At 39.9% G+C, this 21266-nt stretch overlaps 1 protein-coding gene across 11 annotated transcripts; it reads right to left on the bottom strand.

The window, feature by feature from the left end:
* Nucleotides 1–1016: 1016 nt before the first annotated feature.
* On the bottom strand, nucleotides 1017–20415 carry LOC123774015 (RNA-binding protein lark). 11 transcript variants are annotated; one of them, XR_011225956.1, is made up of 12 exons: nucleotides 20281–20415; nucleotides 18937–19236; nucleotides 14823–14939; nucleotides 14178–14396; nucleotides 13143–13217; nucleotides 12688–12894; nucleotides 11580–11747; nucleotides 10218–10469; nucleotides 9647–9779; nucleotides 5576–5649; nucleotides 1602–1631; nucleotides 1389–1405 (listed from the first exon to the last, which is right to left on the bottom strand). XR_011225956.1 is itself a non-coding variant. In XM_045768082.2 (11 exons), the coding sequence occupies exons 2-11, from the start codon at nucleotides 19117–19119 to the stop codon at nucleotides 1375–1377; spliced, it is 1356 nt and encodes a 451-aa protein (XP_045624038.1). In that variant the 5' UTR covers nucleotides 19120–19236; nucleotides 20281–20415; the 3' UTR covers nucleotides 1017–1374. The 11 variants fall into 11 exon arrangements, 9 of the variants coding, with proteins under 9 accessions (XP_045624038.1, XP_045624037.1, XP_045624040.1 ...); XR_011225957.1 differs by lacking the exon at nucleotides 20281–20415 and having other exon boundaries at nucleotides 1017–1405; XM_045768082.2 differs by lacking the exon at nucleotides 9647–9779 and having other exon boundaries at nucleotides 1017–1405.
* Between the last annotated feature and the right edge of the window lie 851 nt (nucleotides 20416–21266).

Below are 21266 nucleotides of genomic sequence, written 5' to 3'. Positions count from 1 at the left end.
GGGCAGCATACTTGGCCCTCTCCTCTTTCTCATCTACATTAATGACCTTCCAAATGCCTCCCAACACCTCAAACCAATCTTATTTGCTGATGACACAACTTTCATCTTCTCCAGTCCTGACCCTCTTGCTCTAATTGTCACTGTGAATACTGAACTAAATAAAGTCCATCTTTGGCTAACTGCTAACAAACTCACCCTTAACATTGACAAAACTTTCTATATTTTGTTTGGTAACAAATTCTCAAATGAAATTCATTTAAGAATAAACAATATGCAAATCAGTAGTAAAGTTGATTGTAAATTCCTTGAAGTCCTCATCGATAACAAGCTGAATTTCCAGCGACACATTCTAAATATAGCAAAAAAAGTTTCTAAAACTGTTGGCATTCTTTCTAAGATCAGATATTATGTTCCTCGCCCTGCCCTGGTGACGCTCTATTACTCTCTTGGATTTCGTAGTTTAGGGTTCTTTATATTTATTATAATAGCCTCTTTGCTATTACTCGCCTTTTTGGGCTGATGTCATCACACTCACATGACGGTGAGAAATAGAGTAGCAATTGTCATATTAGTGTTGGTATGCAGTGTCCCGTGATCACTGTGCATGCTGATATAAACCAAGTGTAATTCCTCTTCTGGTCATTAGTGTCAAACTAAACTCTCAAGTGGGTTGGCTGACCATTACCAAAGACTCTTGTCACAGGAAGTGTGAATATAACATAATCAGAAATATTAATCCTTTAAAGAAAATTATAAAACAGTATAACTATAAAACAGAGGTGATAGTACTTTAATTAGTACTATCTTTCTATAAAACAGAGGTGATAGTACTTTCAGGAGGGACTGAAAAATTTGACAAACTCAAATGGAGGTGGTGCCCACTCAATCACCAGTTGGCAGCTTTAGGCTAAAACTAAAAAAAAATGTGTTACAAAATAACATAACTCTTCAAACTAGTAATAAACTACCACATAAATACTGTTTGTAGGTAATGGAAGGAAATTATTAATAAAACCTTTTTGTATTTGGATTTTTATTTATAGTAAACCTTACCATTCACACAATACAATGTAGTCTAAATAACATTTCATAGGAATATAAACACTAACTAATCCTAACCGAAAAAACCGAATGCTAACATAATAAAATTAAACTGTAATAAGAGGGAAATGTTGTCTGGGAATATCATGAATGGGCTAAATGTGTTCATAACACATTAAGAGTAATACGGTACGGCATGGCCACGGCGGCGGTATAATCCGGGCGGAGCCGACGCATATATTACAGCACAAGTTACAAGTACAGTAGTGACACTACACTTGTGTCCGCACCAATGATCGAAGGTTCGGCAGCGGCGCTTCCGGCATACGAGCGCTAGTACGGCCGACGGTCCGATGGGTTGTAACTGCAGCAACAAGGAAGGGGAGGCGAGTTAGTTCTAATTTGTGCCCTCCTTACATCAAATCTAATTCTAATGAAAATAAAGAAACAAACTTACAAACTATACCCCATGATTGCTACATAATCTAAAGTTAAAATTAAACCATTTATTATATTGAGGTTCCCTGTATAATGTTAAAACTTGTCTACAGTTTACTTACCTATGTAAAGACGTATGGCCAAGGGAGTAGCTGAAACAAAAATATATAAAAGTGAAAAAAGTGAAGCTCTGATAAAAGATCATTTATCCTGGCGAGTTGATAAGACTTCTCACTCAAATCTAATACACACCCCCACACAACCAATGTTAATGGTGTAATGGTGAAAGTTCCCATTATTAGAGTGTTTATGAATCTAGTGCATTAAGTTGAGGGCGAGGGCATATCCTGTTGCATCTAAGTTCACCCCATCCCCCACCTCTACCTTTTTTCCTTATCTTAGAATAAAAAAATTACTAGGGTTCATAAGGGCTGTCAGTTGAGGCACCTAGTGAAACTGCAAGAAAAGGCTGTTATCCAACCTCTGCCCACATGAGGTCTACCCCCCTAGAAACCTAAGCTTTTTTATAATGAATGAACTTTATTTAAATCTAAGTAACAGGCTGAGCTGGTAGCCAACTGAGTGCCAGAGCCTTCATGTGATCAGCTGACTTTATCTCCCAAGTATCAACCTGATGTCAAGTGAACAAGTACCAAATGCAAGTCAGCCTGGGAATGAATGATTGCTGATGGAGTGATGTTCTTGAGAAAGGCAGTTCCAAAGCGAAATGATGGCCGAGAGCCTCGTGTCACGGGTGCCAACTATTGGGTGTCCACCAAGTTGGGCCAGGTGCAGAACTTTAAGAATGTTGGCTTTGTACATATTGTTAAGTCGACAAACATCACAGTAGTGTAGGAGGCTCCAATGTTCAGACCATTCCCACCAGACTTGGCCACGACAAGAGATGAGCCTTCTTGCATGGTTCGCCACTTTGCCTGTCTTCCATCATTCATCAGAATTTTGGACAATCCTCCTCTCTCTCTTCTCTATTCTCTTTCTTTCTCACAGAGAATATAATGCTGAAATCACATTCTTTGAAATCTAGGGACTCTCCTAGCAAACTTTCACCGATTATCAGTCCCCATGGCATACTGGAAAGACACTCGCCTGGCATTTCGTGAGCGCATTGTCCTGGGTTCATATCCTGGCCGGGGAGGATTTACTGGCCACAAATCCTTAACTGTAGCCCCTGTTTACCCAACAGTAAAATGGGTACCTGGTTGTTAAATGATTTGGCGGGGTCCCATTCCGGTGAATATTAAAATTAAGGACCTGCCCGAAATGCTGTGTGTTAGTGGCTGTACAAGAATTTAAGTAAGTAATTATCAAAAGAAGGCACCAAACTGGAAAGGCTATGTAGCATCAACAAATGTGCGGAATAATCAGAGGGCGCTAAATATCACCAAGGATGCCAATACGAGAACAGAAACGCATAAGGCGAACGATATCAAAAGTATCCGATTCACCAAGAACAAGAATGTAAGAACTCTTGTATATATAAATACAAATACCAATTATAGAGGGAGGAAGGAGGGGGGGGGGTGGTACTGGACCTGACCCTTCTTAACAAGACTGACTTTGAAAAGCCAATGTCCATCCCATACCCGAGATCATTCACCCTGCAAAGTTGGGCAAGGCCAGCACTGAGCATCTGACCTTTAACCTTGGAAAGACATTCTCTTTTAGCTCTGGTTATCTATATTTTTTAAACATATCTTAATGTTAGAAACTTATTAATTAATTAAGATAACATTTAATTTCCCTGTTTCTAGGGTTCCCCAATTTTTTTTAACCTAGACCTAAATATAACAGCAAATACAAATTATGCTATCAAATCTCTCCATAACCATAACCTGCATGCTTTAGTGAATTAAGATCCTGAAGTGGATCTTAATTCACTAAAGCACGCAGGTGTGGTGTTGCCTCCCAGTACTTGAGGATTTTAATAATTTTGTTTTTAAATGTACTGTCTGCAAGTAGAAAGATATCTACCAGCCAGAATAGTCTGAACTACTGACAAGACCAAACCGAACAGGAGCTATCTTAGCTTAGATAAAAATGTTAAATTGATGCAGACAAATTATCATGGCTGGGGAGTGAGGATGCTGAAATCTTTCATCTGACAGTACAGTACTGTATAGTTAATATGAATAGAAGTACAAAATATGCACTATTGTACCACAGGAAAGGTCATATTTTTGCAATAATTTTGTAGGACAGAGAGAAAGCAACAACAAACCTTAACTTTTCCTAGGCTCTATATCTTAGCCTTAATTTTATACATTAGACCAAGAACAGATTAGGATTATGGCTACTCTCACTTTGTTATTCCCTTTAGAATCCGATAGTATAAAATGAACTTTCATAAGAGATTCACCAGTCCATATTTTGTACATTTCATCTATAGTAGCTATAGATACAGTACTATCAACTTTAGAGTTGGGATGCTAAGTTTGGTGCTGACACTTGTATGGGTTGTGACAGAGGACAAATCCAACAGAGAAAGTTCTGATGGTAAAGATTAGATAAAGATTTTCACCTGTCAATGAGTTTGATCAAGCAGTTTACAAGAAGTGCTTGACTGTGGTTAGCCACAATATGCATGAGTTTTATCACATTTAAATTACATAAAATTGTTTTAATATACAATTGTACTTAAACCTACAACAGTTGACAAAATACATCTTTGTGTAAGAAAATTACCAAAAATGTTGTAATAAAAAAAAAAAGCCAATTATCCCTCTCAAATGCACTTAAAGACTGGAACACAGTCGTTAAAGATTTTGTATGATATGTGGAACAACGGAGAGAGGGATATTGGATAAAATAAATACCCAGGATACAGATGTTGGATCCCTGAGAAGTTATGAAATGGAGAAATATTACAACGGATAATAAGAGATATCCTTACTTACTAGTTACTCCTCGGGAAGAAAAACACAGTAATAAATCTAGTGTGAGCTATTTAAAAAATGTATAGCATTTTAGTGATGGAATGGATTAAACAATGTGATGCTGTGGAGTGTTAAATATGGTGTGAAGTAACAGGTGCATTAGGAGAAACACTTGAAAATCATCTGAATAGGATAGAGTAATTAGTGGAATTTACAAAGAGAGATACAGCTATGATAGGCAACCAATATCCTGACAAAAACATTTTTAAGAATATGCATGGTCAAAACTCCCACATAAAAAGAAATTCAGTAACTATAAACTACCCCAGGAAGGAATAAAGACGAATAAAAAAAAAAAGGAACTACAAATGACCCCAAGCAAGAAAAGAAAAAAAAGCTTGCAGAATATGAGTGTACCTAGAGCCTGTTGTTATGACCACACCCTCGTGCAGGAACACATGACTTAGTACCGGAGGAAAATCTGACCACTGGCAAATGACAAAATGTTGACCCTTTCTTCATGTAAAAAGACAAACAGGAGGTTTATACATATACAAAATATACAGGTTTAATCCTATATGACTAAAGTTTTAAATGGATACTATATCAATGAAGGCTTTAAATCAATTTCAAATAAGAAACAGATTGCAAAAAATAAAAAAAAATAAAAAAATGGCTAGCTTTGCCATAAAACTTTCTAAAGGCTTTTTATTACCTAATACCACACAATGTGTGTGACAACTAAAACAAAACAATGAAGGAATACAAACACCTTGTGTAACTGAGGCACTCTACTCACCGTTTTACCTAGGTCACTGACCAACAAAAACAGAAAATCTATATTTGTTGTAAACCCTCAACTCAGGTCAGGCATAATGCTGCAGTGGATGGGGTGGTAGTGGGGTGTGGGAGATGGGAGGGAAGTAGAGTGCTTACCTAATATTGTGAGGAACAAGCTGTAACTAATAATAGGAAACCACCTCATAGCCATGTTACATTGAGCAGAATCTAATTTCATGACATCCTGGTACAATGCTGTATGTCACTCTGTCATTCTCTGGATCGTTTGTGTTTCCAAACTAGCCTTTCCTAGCACTTGAACCCAATCAAGAATATACCGAGCCTTCCTTACAGGAAATTACTTGTTGTTGGTAAAATAAAACTCACAACAGTTCAGAAAGCAAATGACTCCTGATATTTACCGAGATGAAGTTGCAAGTCTACTAAACTGTAGGTAATCAGGCGGAAGAGGAGGAAGACGTGGTTCATACATATCCTGAAAAAGAGAGGTTATTAATACAAATAATTGTGTCAAATACTGTAAGAGTTACTGTAACACAATACTCCAAGTATCAGGCTGAGCCTTGGGAGTAGAAATATTCCTGGAACCCACCACAGATAACTGGGAAAATAATTTGTTCAACAATATCACTCATTAAATTCACTAGGTATCCTCCAAGTGCCTACTTATGCAAGTATTTAATTTCATAATTATATTTATTGGAATATTATTTTTCCTTGCAATATAGTAGTCCAGAAATAAGATCCTGATGTTGGGCAAAAAAGTTTGGAACTAAAGTTGATGCAAAACAAGTAAAACATATTTTTTAAATTATTCATAATTTAAGACCCATTAAGCTTGGACAATGTTTCCCCAATGGCCAGATTACCTAGTTTTAAAGAAATTGTGATGGGCACTTCAACATCACAGTTAATTAGCAGACGTTAGGAACCATTGCAGTTTTACTAGCTTCATAATTTATAGCACATTAATTTACTTGCTTCCTTGGCAAATTACTTTACAAAAAGTGTTTTTTGTAAGTTCTATTTATTAAAAGGCATTCAGTTCCTAAGCATGTAACAGGTTCAGAAACTTGGTCAAATGTATTGAATTGTGTTTACTTAAATACAAAACCACTCCTATAAAGTGCAAATCAATAAATAATTGCTTTTATAAAATCACCACCACAAACATCTGAGTCTATAACTACAGTCAACCTAAAAAACCAGCGTTGAATGTAATGAAACGCCTTTTTCTGGGCGAGTCCCGGAGGCTCCCCGGAGCTTACTAGGCTGATATGCTAATGTCAGACTTTGGCATCAGTCATGTGTATGAAATTCTGTGGGCCTACCGGGGACCACGAGCCAGAATCTGGCCCTTTCTAAAGAGGCAAGGGAAGCAATGGCCTATAGAAACCCCCCGTGTGATTGGAAGCATTTTATGTCTGCCATCGACCGGGTTAGGCACCCAGAAAGGTCCCAAGTGGAAGGAAGGTCCGAAGGAAGTGTCCCAAAACAAACCCCTATTCTGGTGAAAATTGCAACCAAAAGCCGAACGAGTGGATAGAACTCCCCAAACAAAAACGAGCAAATTAGAATGACGTCACCCATTGTCGCGTCGCTGTCTGCGCAGCTCCCCGCTCCCCGGGAGGGGAAAGGGGGAGCCCCAGACCCACCACCCCAACGATCCACACCCCAGTTCTGAGGCTGGATGTCAAATCACGCGAAAAACCGCCGACCGGAGGGAGGGAGGGATGCGGGGGAGCCTCAGGGACTCACCCAGAAAAAAGGCGTTTCATTACATGAAACGCTGGTTTTCTGGGGGGAGCCCCTACGGCTCCCCGGAGCTAAGTACCCACAGAGGAAATAATAGGGACTTACCCGGAAGGCGGTAGTTGCTCACTCCTCAACCCGAAGTTGAGACAACTCGCTGCATCCGTGGCCGCCAAAATCTCCGCGCCCGAATGTCAGCCCAGGACATATTGCCGAAGATGGCGGCAAGAGCTACGAACTTGCGGACGTAATGGGCACAGGGATAGACCGCAGGCTAGCCTTAAAAACACTGCGGACGACCTGGGAGACCCGCACCCTCGAACAGGAAAGAAGGGAAACCGGATCAACCCAAAGCGAGTCCATGGACAGAGAAGCCGTGGCACGCAAATAACGGCGGAGAGCCGCAACCGGACACAAAACATGATGCACCCCCGGCCTAACCAACCAAGCATCAACAACCCAAGGTCCCCTCCAGAAAGCCGCAGTCTCATTCTTCGCCAGTAAAGGAGAAGGCTGCAGACGAAACAAACCGATCTCCCCGACTGAAGGAGCAGAAACCTCTGTGCCAGAGGAGAGCATGAAGCTCACCAACCCGACCCCCAGAGGCCAATGCCAACAGGAAAAGAGCCTTCGAACAACAATCAGGAACCGAAGGGGCCACAACAAAATGAGAAGACAGAAAAAAGAGCACTCTGTCCAAAGACCAAGACGGCTCAGGCGGCGCATGAGCAGGATAGAGGTAAAACAACGCCCGAGACAGCTTGCAAAATGGTGAAGACGTGACATCAATACTGAAAGCAAGCTGAAGCGGCTCCGCCAGCGCCGCACAATACGAGGCGACAGTGTTAGGCATAAGGAGACGGTCCTGGAACAACCAAGAGAGAAAGGACAACACCTCCCTAACAGACAGCGAAGTACAACGATGAAGATGTAAAAAGAACCAGAAGGACCGCCAGGAAACTTCATACTGCCGCCGAGGCGAAGCCCGCAGGTGGGACACTAATAAGGAAGACACCTGATCACCATAGAGGTGGTGATAAACTCGAGTCAAAAATACCATACGCGAAGACTCGAGGAGAAGATCGAACCATTCACGTGACGTACCAGTCCGATCTGCTGGAAGAGGCGGAGCCGCGGGAAAACCTCCGGGTTCGGACACTAAGCAAGCAGCGCCTGAAACCACGGCTGGGCCGGCCACCAAGGGGGTCAAGAGGACAACTCTCCCTTGGTAAGTCTCCAAGCGAGTCAGGACCTGGAGCAACAGCTGAACTGGGAAAAAGAGGTACAGGAACCCCCACCTCGGTCAGTCCTGCCGAAAGCCGTCGACCTGGACGGCCTCGCAGTCGAGAAAGGATGCTACACAGTGAAAGGCGCAGCGACAACGCAGACGCGAAAAGGTCCACCTTGGGGCATCCAAATGTCTGGCAAAGCCAACGGAAGGAGTCGGCGTTGACCATCCATTCCGTGGAGAGGGGAACGAAACGAGACAGGCCATCGGCCAAGACGTTGGACACTCCCTGCATGTGAACTGCCAGGAGAGCCAAACCCCGAGAACTCAGCAGACAAGTCACCTGAAGCGCCGGCGCCAAAGAGCCAAGGACTGCAGCGAACCCTCCCGGTTCAGACAATGAACCACCGGGAGGAAACAAATTCATATTCACTAACCATTAATAACATCTGTAATTATATTAATTAATGTTCCCAACATTCCACAAATCACTTAGGAAAGCCAAAAGTCTCCAGCTTGTTTCCCGTGAGGCTAAATGACGATCAACTTGCCAGAAATAAACTGTGTCCAACACAAGATCAGGCAAAGCATGGATATGAACTGATCAGTAATGTAGCATCGTCAATCTAGCTACAATAGTGGTTCGATGACAATCACTTTGGATATACCATGGATCATCTCCGATGCCATCAACATTCATCAGATATGATGTAACACTCGATTAATCTAGGTCAAACTATCACACAAGACTCTACAGGGCTTACTACAGAACAGACGGCTAATTCCGGCCTTATTTGAGCTACCTGCTTTCAACCCCGCATTCCAACACTCTAATCCCACCCTGACCCTGCATTCAATCTCTCCAATCCTGCTCTTGTATAAGTGCTATGCTCTCGCCCTCCTTTATACGCTATACCCAAAGACTTGCTCAAGCTCTGCTCCCGACTCCAGGCCTCACACAAGTTCTCCGTTTCCGGCCACAGTCAGCACTAAGTCCTACCTGACTACCAGCAGCACATAACAAGCATCCTTGCCTTAGCTATAACAACACATCATTTTATTTCCAACATCTAACTGCTGCAATCAAGTCTATATTAAATAAACTTTAAAACCACCATACTCTTTGAATGTTGACACCCAAAATAATGTGTGTTACAGTACATTAGAGTTGAGCTCAGCAAATGGATTTGTTCACTTGACATTTTTTCATTTTCTGAAAGATCTTACTATTTTTGCCCATTTTGTGTAGTTATTTACTAATACCTGCAGCAAATAAACCCAGCTCCATCCTCCTCTTTATGTAGCACTTGTAGAACAATACATAGAAAAAGTATAAAACATGTCATTGAGCTACTTACAGTCAACTATATGGACCAAATGGGTGAGTAAATCTTGAATATAGAACTAAAGCCACAAATTAACTATTGTATTTGAACAGTTGCCTTAGTTTTTTCATCATTTTCTCTAGCTAGAGGCCCTAAAGAGCACTTACTTGCTTTCTCTGCACGACACAGCAAGGCAACAGGCAAGCAACTCCCTCATTATATGTTTACTTCACCTAGGCCTAGATGTGTTTGAAGAGGTTGAGATTCAGCTCTTGAACCCACCTCTTAACCCTTGATGAACTGTAATGTATGATTCTTCAACTGATATTTTGTAGAACAATATATTCTTTATTCCAGTTCATGTTAAAAATGACTGGAAAAAAATTTAGTCCAGGGAATTACAAAATCAAAGGCTGAACAGTGCTGGAGACAATTATAAGCAAAAATGAATTAAATGTCTATTTTTCAAAACAACAACAAAACTTTACTCGCTTCATATCATAACATCAGGCATGATGACATCAGACATGGAAGCTTGTAACATTATTTTTCCAACATTTCTCTAACATTTAAATTAATCAATTCAATACTGTAATTTTTAATGTTCATAGACTGAACAAAGACAACAAATTATTCTTATTAATTTTGAAGTTAATTTATCTGACGAGATGAACGTAAAGGGTTCATTTCTCATTTCCCATTTGTAAATTATAATAATTATTTAAATATGACACTGACCCTTTGTGGCATCATACGTTCCCTGGAATATCTATGAGGTGGTGGCGGTGGGGGATAAGGTTCATATCGGCTTAAAAGACTTCGCCCCCCGCGGTCTCCGGGCAAATAGCGGGAGCCTGAATCTTGATATCCCATTCCACCTTGCTGTCTACCTCGGGAGGTTGACTTCTGGACTGTCAGGCGTAGTCCATGCAGTTCATGCCCATCCAACTCACGTATTGCTTTCTGGGCATCAGCTTCATCATTCATGTGCTAGATATTAAAATAGAAGTTTAAAAACAAAGTAGATTTTTTATTCCAATTGATGAAGGCATCACTGATTCACAATACAGTACTATATGTATTTTACAATCAAAAAGAAATTAACCCATGATTTAATATAGTGCCTCAATGCAAAAAAAAAGTGAGAAAAATGGAATGGAAAATATACACTGACTGTACGACACACAAGATGCATGGCTGCTATAAAAAAAAAAAAAGACAAATTTATTTTTACTTACAGAGGGCAAAAAAACAACCAATACTTTTGTGCAGTCATATCAATAGGAAGACAACAGTGAATGATCAAGGGTGCACATCCAGCATACAGGAAAGGTGGAGGGCATACAGGATTACAAACACAAATGTTGCAGCAGAGAAAATGAGGAAGCAATTAGAGAAGCTGGAAAGGAGCTGAACAATTTTCCAAATGGATCATAAAGGAGGCCATTACCAAGCTAAGTAGACCAATGCTAACACTTCCTACAACACCTAAATAGATGAAGGGGTTAATCCCAAATGAATGGAAGACTGTCAACATTGTGTCTATAAGCTCAAGGAATGGTTGACAAAATTGCTAGTCAGTTTAACTCAAATAAATGCAAGATAATGAGAATTGGAGAGGGAGCATCAAGGCCCATTGAACAGCACAAAATAAAACACTACTCCCTGAAATAGCAAAGAGAGTCAGCATTAGTCGCTTTGAAAGAATGAACTATTTACACACCAAAATAGGTCAAATAGGGAAACCAATACAATCCCTTTAAGTTTGACTACAGTTTCCAATATATATGATACCTAATGCTAGAGGAATCTAAACAAAGAAAAATATCAGTCTTTTTAAAAGATACTGAACATCCATAACAAGTCTGAATAAGACTACAAAATCAGTTTTCACCACTAATCAGTGGATTTTGACAGATTCTTTGACCAATATTCTTAATGAAACTAAAAATTATTGCCGAAATGTCTTTGAATTTAAAATACTGTATTCATGTTTACTTAAATATTGCTCTAGATACAATAATTATCTGCAACTCAAATACAGTAGAAAGCACCAACTTTAATACTAGTAATTAAGTACTTGTATAAAAATGAACTTACAACAAAAGCATAGTTAGTAAGAACGCCAACTTCTATGACTTTGCCATATTCTTCAAACAGACTTTTCAGTTCTTCTCGTCTGCAGTCCCTGTGTACATTGCCAACAAAAATTTTTGGCATTTGGTTACCATTTTTCCTAGTGCCAGTAGAGGCCTCAACAACCATAGGCTGAAACAAGGTGAAAATTACTCAATCATTCTATCCATACTCACCACTTTCATTGAAAAACAGTTATGCCCAAAGATAAAACAAAGGAAACATAAAAGCTAAAGATACCCAATATGACACATACTCAGTTATCATACTATCTACACTCAATGATACCACCACCACTATAACACTTCATTACCACTCAATTTCTGGAAATAATGCCTTAAACTTATTCTAAATTAGTCTGACAATTATTAAAATCAGTAATAAAAGCTTTAAATTTACAATATACGGATAAACATATCCACAAGGGCCGTGATGAGGGTTTGAACCTACTTTCGGGACGATCCCAGACATGCCTTAGTCAATTGCGCCGCGATATGGTCAAAAGAATTGCAACCAGAGTGCTACTGCCCTCACATGAATCCCGCAGCCTCTCCTGACACAAACTGGGGTTTTAATCTACTAAAGCGAATCGATAACCAATCGACTAAGGCGCATCTGGGATCATCCCAGATGTAGGTTTGAACTCTCATCACGGCACTTGTGGATTTGTTTATTTGACGTATCACGCTATTGTGATTTCTGTGTGTATTGAAGTAAGGGCGAAGAGGTAGAACAGCTTTAAGACAGAGCCTGGGTGCATGGGGAAATTGTGCAAAACCCTGGTTTGTGTCTCGGGGAAGCTGCGGGATCCATGTGAGGGCAGCAGCACTACCATGGCGTGGCGCAATCAACTCAGGCGTGTCTAGGATCATCTTGGACGCAGGTTTGAATCCTCATCATGGCCCTTGTGGATTTATTCAATTGATGTATCAAGCTATTGTGATTTGTGTGTGTACAAGATACAGTATATACCTCAGCAGCATCATCTATAAGATTTGATTTTTTTTTTAACTCCAACTCTCCCATTCAGATGAGTGGGAGACTTAACAGTTCATGAACACCATACACTTACCTTTCCCCGAAGCATGTGACCATTTAGTGCTCTGATAGCTGCTTGGCCCTCTTCTTCATCCTTCATATGAACAAAACCATAGTTCTTCATAACATCTGCTTCAGCAACTCTACCGTAAGTTTCAAACACTTCTCGGATATCTGTGCTTGTGGCAAAATCACTGAGGTTTCCAACAAATATCTTGAAAGTGCTTTTTCGTGCAGATGTCTTTGTTGTAATAAAAAACAAAAAAAATGTTATGGCATCAATACAACCCAAAATAAAATACTGTAATAAACTTTAAACTCTGTTTAAATGGAATAATTATACTTTGCAATGACATTTGAGATTCAAATTAGTTCATGATTATTTTGTTTAAATATATAATAACATACAGCATGAAACATAGTTAACGCTGATATTATCTGTCATCCTACCGAGTCGAACAACACGGCACAAAATACTGGGACATTTACCACACTGTTATCCACGCTGCCTTGTTGGTCACTTGCACTTTTCCTAACCCCAGTAGAGGCCTTTACATCCAATGGCTAAAATAAAATGTAAATACAGTAACTCATTAATGAAAAATTTAGGCAGAACATTAATCAGATTAAACATCAGATTATACTTTACTGTGTATGCAGTAGACATTGCTAATAATCCAAATAACCACATTCACAACCATGCCTTTCAGTTTATTCATTTCTACTGCTCCGACCTTAGATTTTTCAAGCTCATACCCGATCATCAACTCTAGGTCACACATAAGAAATAGCACTAAAACTTCATGCATTCCTTTGGTCTCATTTACTATTATCTTTATTTTTCTAACCAGATATTGAATTTCATCTGCCACTTTTTTTCCCAACTCAAACCATACTTATCTCTGATTTATCATGGTCTACCTCTTCCAGCACTTCACCATTCACATTTCACAAACAAAATTCCTTTTCTCTCCACCACAAAAACATTTCTTTCGTCCACATACAAAATTACTCATAATAAGCCTATAAACTTGGGTTTAAAAGCCCCTCTAACATTATTACCTTGACCATCCTCATGATCGCATTCATGTACAGTATACTAAATAACCAGGTGACAACATCCCTGGCAAAAGCCTACATTAATATCAAACCAGGATTGTGCTGTTACCTATCCCATCTCCCTGTCCAAATGCTATTGGCTTAGTGCTTTGCACTCATAATTACCTTACCTTATTACACCATTAACACATAACTTGCACCATTTTCTACAGAAAAGTGTTCCACAACAATTAATACTGTACACATTAGACAACACCTTAGTAACAAGTAAGAAATGTTGAAGCAGACACAATAAAAAGTATATGTAGATCAATGACACGAATTTATGTCATAACTTAGCAAATGAAAGTACAGTACTATAATCCAATTTCCATCAAAGAAGCCAGAGCATTTAAACAGCAGTAAATTACAGTAATAACACTAATATCATTGAAATCATAAGGCCTAAAAGCTATGAATGCCTACCTTTCCATGTAGTACATGGCCATCAAGAGTGTCAATTGCTGCCTGACATTCCTCTTCAGTTTCCATGTGCACAAAGCCATAATTTTTCACAATATCTGCCTCAACTACTGTGCCACAGCCTTCAAAAAGTTTCCGCAGATCTGACCGAGTCGTATAATCACTGAGATTTCCCACAAATATCTTGTAGGTACTTTTCCGTGGGGGTGTACTAGTAGGAATCTAAAAGTAAAAAATATAGGCTAACTAGAAAAATGCTCATTACAGCACAAAAAATTTACTCTGTAAAATTTTAATTTATATTTCACCTTGTTTCTCCTCAAGCTAATATTCCATCATAATTAAACCTGACCTAAAAGCCACATTACCAAAATTACAAAAACATTTATACTACAGAAACAAAAACTGCACAATACTGTATAGTATTGCATATTTTATTATTTTTCTATTTTAAATTTGGTTCTCACATTTAAAATAATCCTAGGTGTATTTTTATGCCATTCCAAAAAAACAAAATGCAAGTAAGCAATGAAACCTGACAGCAATAATAATTCTCGTGCACATTTCCATACATTCTGTATATATATGACAAAAACCTGTATATATTCATTCCAAAACCACATACTAATAGAAACTATATGAACTAACCTGTTTAGAGTCGTGTTCAGTAGTGTCTTGACTGTGAGACTCTGACATACAGCTCTCCTCTGTCTCCACACTGCTGCATGTGGCTACACCTTGTGTTGACTGCATCTTAGTAAGTGCCTTTAGAAGACAACAAAAGTTAATAATAATTATTAATACCTGTAATGGTAACAATAACTAGAGCATGCTCAACAAATGAAGATGGTACATCTCTTTTACACAGGTGGGTACAGGAATACTGTAGATAGATGAACAAATCTGTGTGTACTGTAGATAAGATGGTTTATGACTCCTATTAGCAGGCTGAGAGCTTTCCCTTGCCGTAGCTCATGGAAAACCTTACCTATTAGTTTTCCCTTGAAAACAACCCACCCATCGGTTTACAACCAGGTCCCCAATCATTGCTGGATGAACTCTCAAACCAAGAAAAACTGCTCTTGAGTGGGGGAGGGGTGGGGGGGGGGGGAAGGGTGTCAGGTGAGGTGGGATGAACATGAGGGTGGCGAGGTAAAGAGGGACATTACATTACATGGGAGGAGGGGGGGCAGGTAGAGGTTCCCTGATGTCTGACCTCACTAATGAATTTAAACCTAATTTGACACTTTATTACAATCCACACAGAAGACTGAAAATGAATATGGTCAATTATACAATACTAAATAAAACTAATAAATTTTTGTAACCAATTATGAGAATCAAATTCAGAAACAGGTACCAGAGACTGATGAATTTCTCCCATACCAATTATAAAGAAATAAGAGGACTTTGCATCTTTACAATAAAACTTATTTGGGTTATTATGAAAATTTCTATATTGTACTATACGATATATACTTCCCAAATTTGAAATATAAACTTTAAACTTTCCTTGCACATAAATATATATCCATATACAGTACAGTAGTTGATTTCTGCTACACATTAACCCTTAAACTGCGCAACACTGCATATGAAGGTTTGAGTAACTGACGCAAAAGTGTGCATCACTACATATGAAGTTTTGGAGTACAGTACTACGCAAGATTTAAACAGCCCGCGGATACACGGGGTTCACATCACCTTCCTCGCGGCTCTTGTAAACAGACGCCATTTTAAAAAAAATTCGTGGGCAACATTCCCAGGTGTGAGGACCTCAGTACTGAGTGAGCCACCAAGGCTGGCACACGCAGCATGGACTCACAGCACTGCTGTTCAGCTTGTGACCACAGCATCGCCTAAAAAGTAAAAAATATATGCAACTGGTATTATTTAGCGATGATAGTACTGTATTACAGAAGACCCCTGACTGATATAACTGACCAGTATTCTGATAATAGCAGGATTGTTGTGATAATTTGCACTGTGCTGTGGGAGGAGTATTGTTGATGGTGGGAGAGCTGTAGCGTCGTCTGCCGAATCTGTGTGGCCACCGGTTGCAGTCTGCACTTGCTATATCAGCTTAGTGGTTTGCTATGGTGAGCAAAACATGCAGATACTTATATATATAGTCTGTATATAGTGAATAAAAGCAAAAACAGTATGGTGGGAGGAGAATGTTGGCGAGTCAGATGAGGTGAGGGAGGGAGTGACAGCCAGTGGCTGGTTGGCTGGTGTGCCGGCCACTCCTTGCTGCTTTTTAACTCAGCATACCAACTTAGTGGTTCATTATGGTGAACACATATCTAGATACTTATTACAATATACAGTATATATATACACGTTATATATAACAGCAAAAGGAGTATTGGGAGAAGCCATTTTGGTGAGGGAGGTGGAATCATCATCCTGACTTGTCATGCTGTGTAAGGGTGGCCACTATGCACTTTGGGCACTATACCAGCTTAGTTGAACAGTTATGGTGAACAAAACATGTAGATACTTATATATAATGTCTGTATATAGCGAATAAAAGCAAAAACAGTATGGTGGGAAAAGGATGTTGGCAAGTTAGGTGTTTTTATCTGTAAGAGGGAGGGAGTGGCGGTGAGTGGGTGGCTGGTGTGTGGTGGCCACTCCTCGTTGCTTTTTGACTCACCATATCAACTTAGTGGTTCGTTATTGCGAACAAAACATGCAGATACTTATATATAACCTGCGTATATAGTGTAATAACTGCAAAAGTATTTGTTCATTGTTTTATGAACATAATAATTGAATCAATAATATGCACACCATAATTTTGAGTACAGCAATGATTCACACATTTTATTATATAAATATATCACACTACACACTATTGAATAATATTACTGCAAAAAAACTAAGAAAAAATCAATCAAAGACATTGAAATAATTAGGTAATACTGTAATATCTCTGAGCAACTCCCACCTGACAGCTTGGGCGAAGCAGACCGCCTCCGGCACTTGCTCTGTCAATGCCTCTTTTTTGCCAGACTTCCCCGTCGTATTGCGACCAAAATATGCCACACGATTTTTTTTTATTATTTTTCCCGTGATCAGACAACACAAATGAACACTTTTATATGAGGATTTTTTTTTTTGCACACCTGTGGGTGTTGAAAAGTTAAATAGCCCACTGGTAAATAGCCATAAATTGTTGAAAGTTAAATAAATAAATAAGAGCAGTTTAGGGATTACTTTTCAGGTTATTGTTAAGTTAAATAAATAAATAAGAGCAGTTTAGGGATAAATAAATAAGAGCAGTTTAGGGATAAATAAATAAGAGCAGTTTAGGGATAAATAAATAAGAGCAGTTTAGGGATAAATAAATAAGAGCAGTTTAGGGATAAATAAATAAGAGCAGTTTAGGGATAAATAAATAAGAGCAGTTTAGGGATAAATAAATAAGAGCAGTTTAGGGATTACTTTTCAGGTTATTGTTCAGTTTTCATCAACCATGGCTTATCTGTAAGAGAGGACTGCAGAAGAGAGCGACTCAGCAGTACATCAGCTGTGCACGAAACACCTAAAACCAACACAAGAATATCTGAGGGACATCCATTAAAAAGTATAATGTCCCACCCTGATGGAGAGCCATAAGTCTCAAGCCAGGATATTAGCTGTGAACATACAGTATTATGAAAGAAAACCACCAGAGCAGTAAACTTCCAATCATCATCAGAGCAAGAATAAACTGCTGGCTTCCTGAAGTGAACCATCTTACAGATGGTCTGGGAGAACAAAGTCTTCACACAATTGATGAGACACAGGGTTGACAAACAAGGCATGAACCTGAAGAAGTACAGTAGTGCACCCAATCACAGAACAGCTTCCATGTAAGTCCTCAACTGAGAGAGGAACCCAAAATTGAGAAGACAACAACTTCAAAAACTATCTAAAGAACAGGAAGGTAATAAAGGAGCACAAGCTGGTAAAAGCTGAAAGAATGATAGAGTCGTTGGAAAGGGAGCAAAGACATCCTTCTCAAAGACAAGTGAGTGTGGTTCCAACAAGGCCAAATAATATGAGGCAATAGTATTAGCAATCAAACAGTGATCAAGGAAGAGCCAGGGAAGAAAAGTCATCACAATGGTAACAGATGCAGAAGGCAGATGCTGAAGAGGCAGAAGGCCCACCACGCCTCCACATTCTGCAAGAAGGAAAGCAGCAAAAACAAAATAAAGTGGTCTACCACCCAACTCCCATTCAGATAGCAGTACAATATGCCTTAAAACTCCATATCCAATGGTAAGTGGAAAGCCTCAAACCATCAAGCTAGGTTGAGAGTAAGCCAGAAATGCATTCACTGCAAGCCTAATTATACTGTACAGAGATGGTCAAACTCGGTTGTGATTTTGGCCAAGTTATCCAGAGATTTGAGTTACCGTGGTTTGAGGCAGTGAGTGGTCATCATATACAACATCTACTTGATACACAGCATTCAGTATAATAATAAATTTCTTATCATTTGGCATAGTCCCCAGACCTCATTAAAGTTTAAATATAAAAATGTAATTCAAAAATCTACAAGCACAAATACCCATGTAAACGTTCATACAAGATTACTTGCCAGAAAATTATAATGCATCAACTCTGATATGATGGGTGAGTTAAGATGGTAAGGGAGGTGGTGTAGTGTGCTTTCCTTATACAGTACTGTACTGTACTTTGGCTAACAGATAACAACGACATGCAGTCTATCATAGCAGACAGCATTTTCTTCTCAAGATCTTCTTACCTCTCTGGTGGAATCCAGCTCATGTTTCGTACTCTCGTACAAAGCTTGTAACTGTTCTAATTTCTTTTGCAAAATTTCCTTTTCCTCTGATACAATACCATTTTGGTCCGACTGGTTTTCCTCACTATCTAGCTCGTTTAGTTCCTGATTTACTTGGTCCATGGTATCTGAGGTAGTGCTCATTTTCAACACAGCACAATTTCCACTACACAAAAATCAACTGACGATTATAATTTTCCACCATGCTACATCACTTTGTCTCTGATTCTCAGTGCCTCAGAAAGATCTTGTCACTCCAACCTGTTAAAAAAAAAAGAAACGCTGGAAAAAGATATCCCAATATGAAGAACAGTAACCTATGTGAATGATCCATCATAGGAATGTAATATCAAAGGTCAATACAGCATCCTCAATCTATCAGCCTTGTTTAATACCTACTTAACATTGAGCAACATAGTGTAACGGAGCCAAACCTTACTTTACCTTACCTAACCCTAACGTAGTGTAACGTAACGTAAGCTAACCTATCCTAGCCTTACCTAACCCAAACATTTCTACTTACAAGCAGAAATATTTTACCCAAACTTATCTTCCTACACAATCAACATTGTAATTAGTGAAGCGTGCAAGAGTAGCCCCGAGGAGCACAGGTTGCAGGTGATGCAGCAGCAAGACACTGAAGCTATACCTGCAGGAGGCCAGTAAGGAGCCACATATGGTCTCTACACAGGTGCTACTTGCACAAGAGAACACACCTGGAAACTGAGTAACCAAATGTGCCACGGAGACACTTCAAAGCACTTTGTGTCACGAGTAGTAAACAGATGTAAAACGGCGAGTAGTTAAAATACTTAGTAAGGTGACAGACTCCATACAGTTCCAACAAGCATAATTGGCTCAGGAACTTGCACACCTGGTGAGTCAAGAGTTTCGAGACGATAGAGCTGAAGCTCAACTCTCACACGAGCGGACATAAGAGAGTACAGTTAGGTACACGGGCAAGGTCTCACGTATGGCCCATGTACACTAAGCGTCACCTTGAAAACGGCCTCCGATCACCACGAAGAAAGGTGTACCACTTAGTTGATTGAGTGTACCTGAGTCTGAGACAATGGTGAGGAGGACAGGAGGAGACAGAGCAGCAGCTGCAGCAGGCCAGAGAGGAGGGACCCCTACAGGAGGCTGTGCTGGGGGACGCTGGGGCCGCTCCTCCTCCCTCATACAACCTTACTTTATTACACATTCTCACCATCATCATACACCATTATTAAATGACGCGCAGACAAATGTTAGTTAAATAGTGGCGACAGGATATATTTGGAAACAAATAGCGTTTGTACAAACTGGAATTGGTGGGTGAGTGGTTGTGTAGGGAGAGTGGTGTAGGTGACCCGGTGCTGCGCGGCGGCCCAACCCGCTCTAACGGCCACCTCCTCATACACAGCTCCTGGGCCCCACCTTCCTCTCACTTAACTACTGCAATGACACTTGACCCCTTCCTTCCTTCTAATATCTCCCTTTAAACCCATATGCATAAAACCATTTCTTCTTTTCCTGGATTCCTTCCAGATCCATGAAAAAAAAATACAATTAAAATGACTATTTCCCCCGTCTCCAACTTTCTCCCCAAAATGTCCCCGTCATCCCCCCCCCCCCCACACACACACAACCACTTCAAGCATCTCTCAAGTGAAGAGATCTTAGGGGGTGGGGGGGGGCGGGACCGTCAGCCACCTTTCGCAGATGAGGTTGGGGGGGGGGGTCATTAGAGGGGTTCCACCCCTCTAACAATAGAACCAATAGGACCTGGTGGCCAAAATTGCTTAATTGTTCTAATATTCCGGATTATTTTGACCATGTCAGTTAAGTGACAATGTACTCTACATATAGTTCTCCAGCATTTCCACCCATGGAACTGCCTACCCGCCGAAGCCGTAAATATTTCTGCAATTCAATATCTATCTGGATAAAACTCACCCTGACCGTCCAAGTGGTTGGGGCACCGTTTCTTTCCCACCGTCCCATCCCAAATCCTTATCCTGACCCCCTTCCCAGTGTAATATAGTCGTAATGGCTTGGCGCTTTCCCCTGATAGTTCCCTTCCTTGGATAAAACTCATCAGAACAAATGGGAGACCTTTGATAAACCGCCATATTCCTGTCCTCGTCGAGGCCTCTATAGACACAGTGGCCCTCAGGTAAATTATAGCATAGTCTAGCACTAATCTCATTGTAGCTCCACTGACATTCCCAACTTTCCCAACTTGGGGGTCATTCCAAGCCAATTACTAGATATATGGTTGCCAAATATTTTCTGACACTAATAGTATT

The sequence above is a fragment of the Procambarus clarkii genome, chromosome 91 (assembly GCF_040958095.1).
Source record: "Procambarus clarkii isolate CNS0578487 chromosome 91, FALCON_Pclarkii_2.0, whole genome shotgun sequence".
NCBI classification, from domain to species: Eukaryota; Metazoa; Arthropoda; class Malacostraca; order Decapoda; family Cambaridae; genus Procambarus; species Procambarus clarkii.
This window is presented reverse-complemented; position numbering and strand designations above follow the sequence as displayed.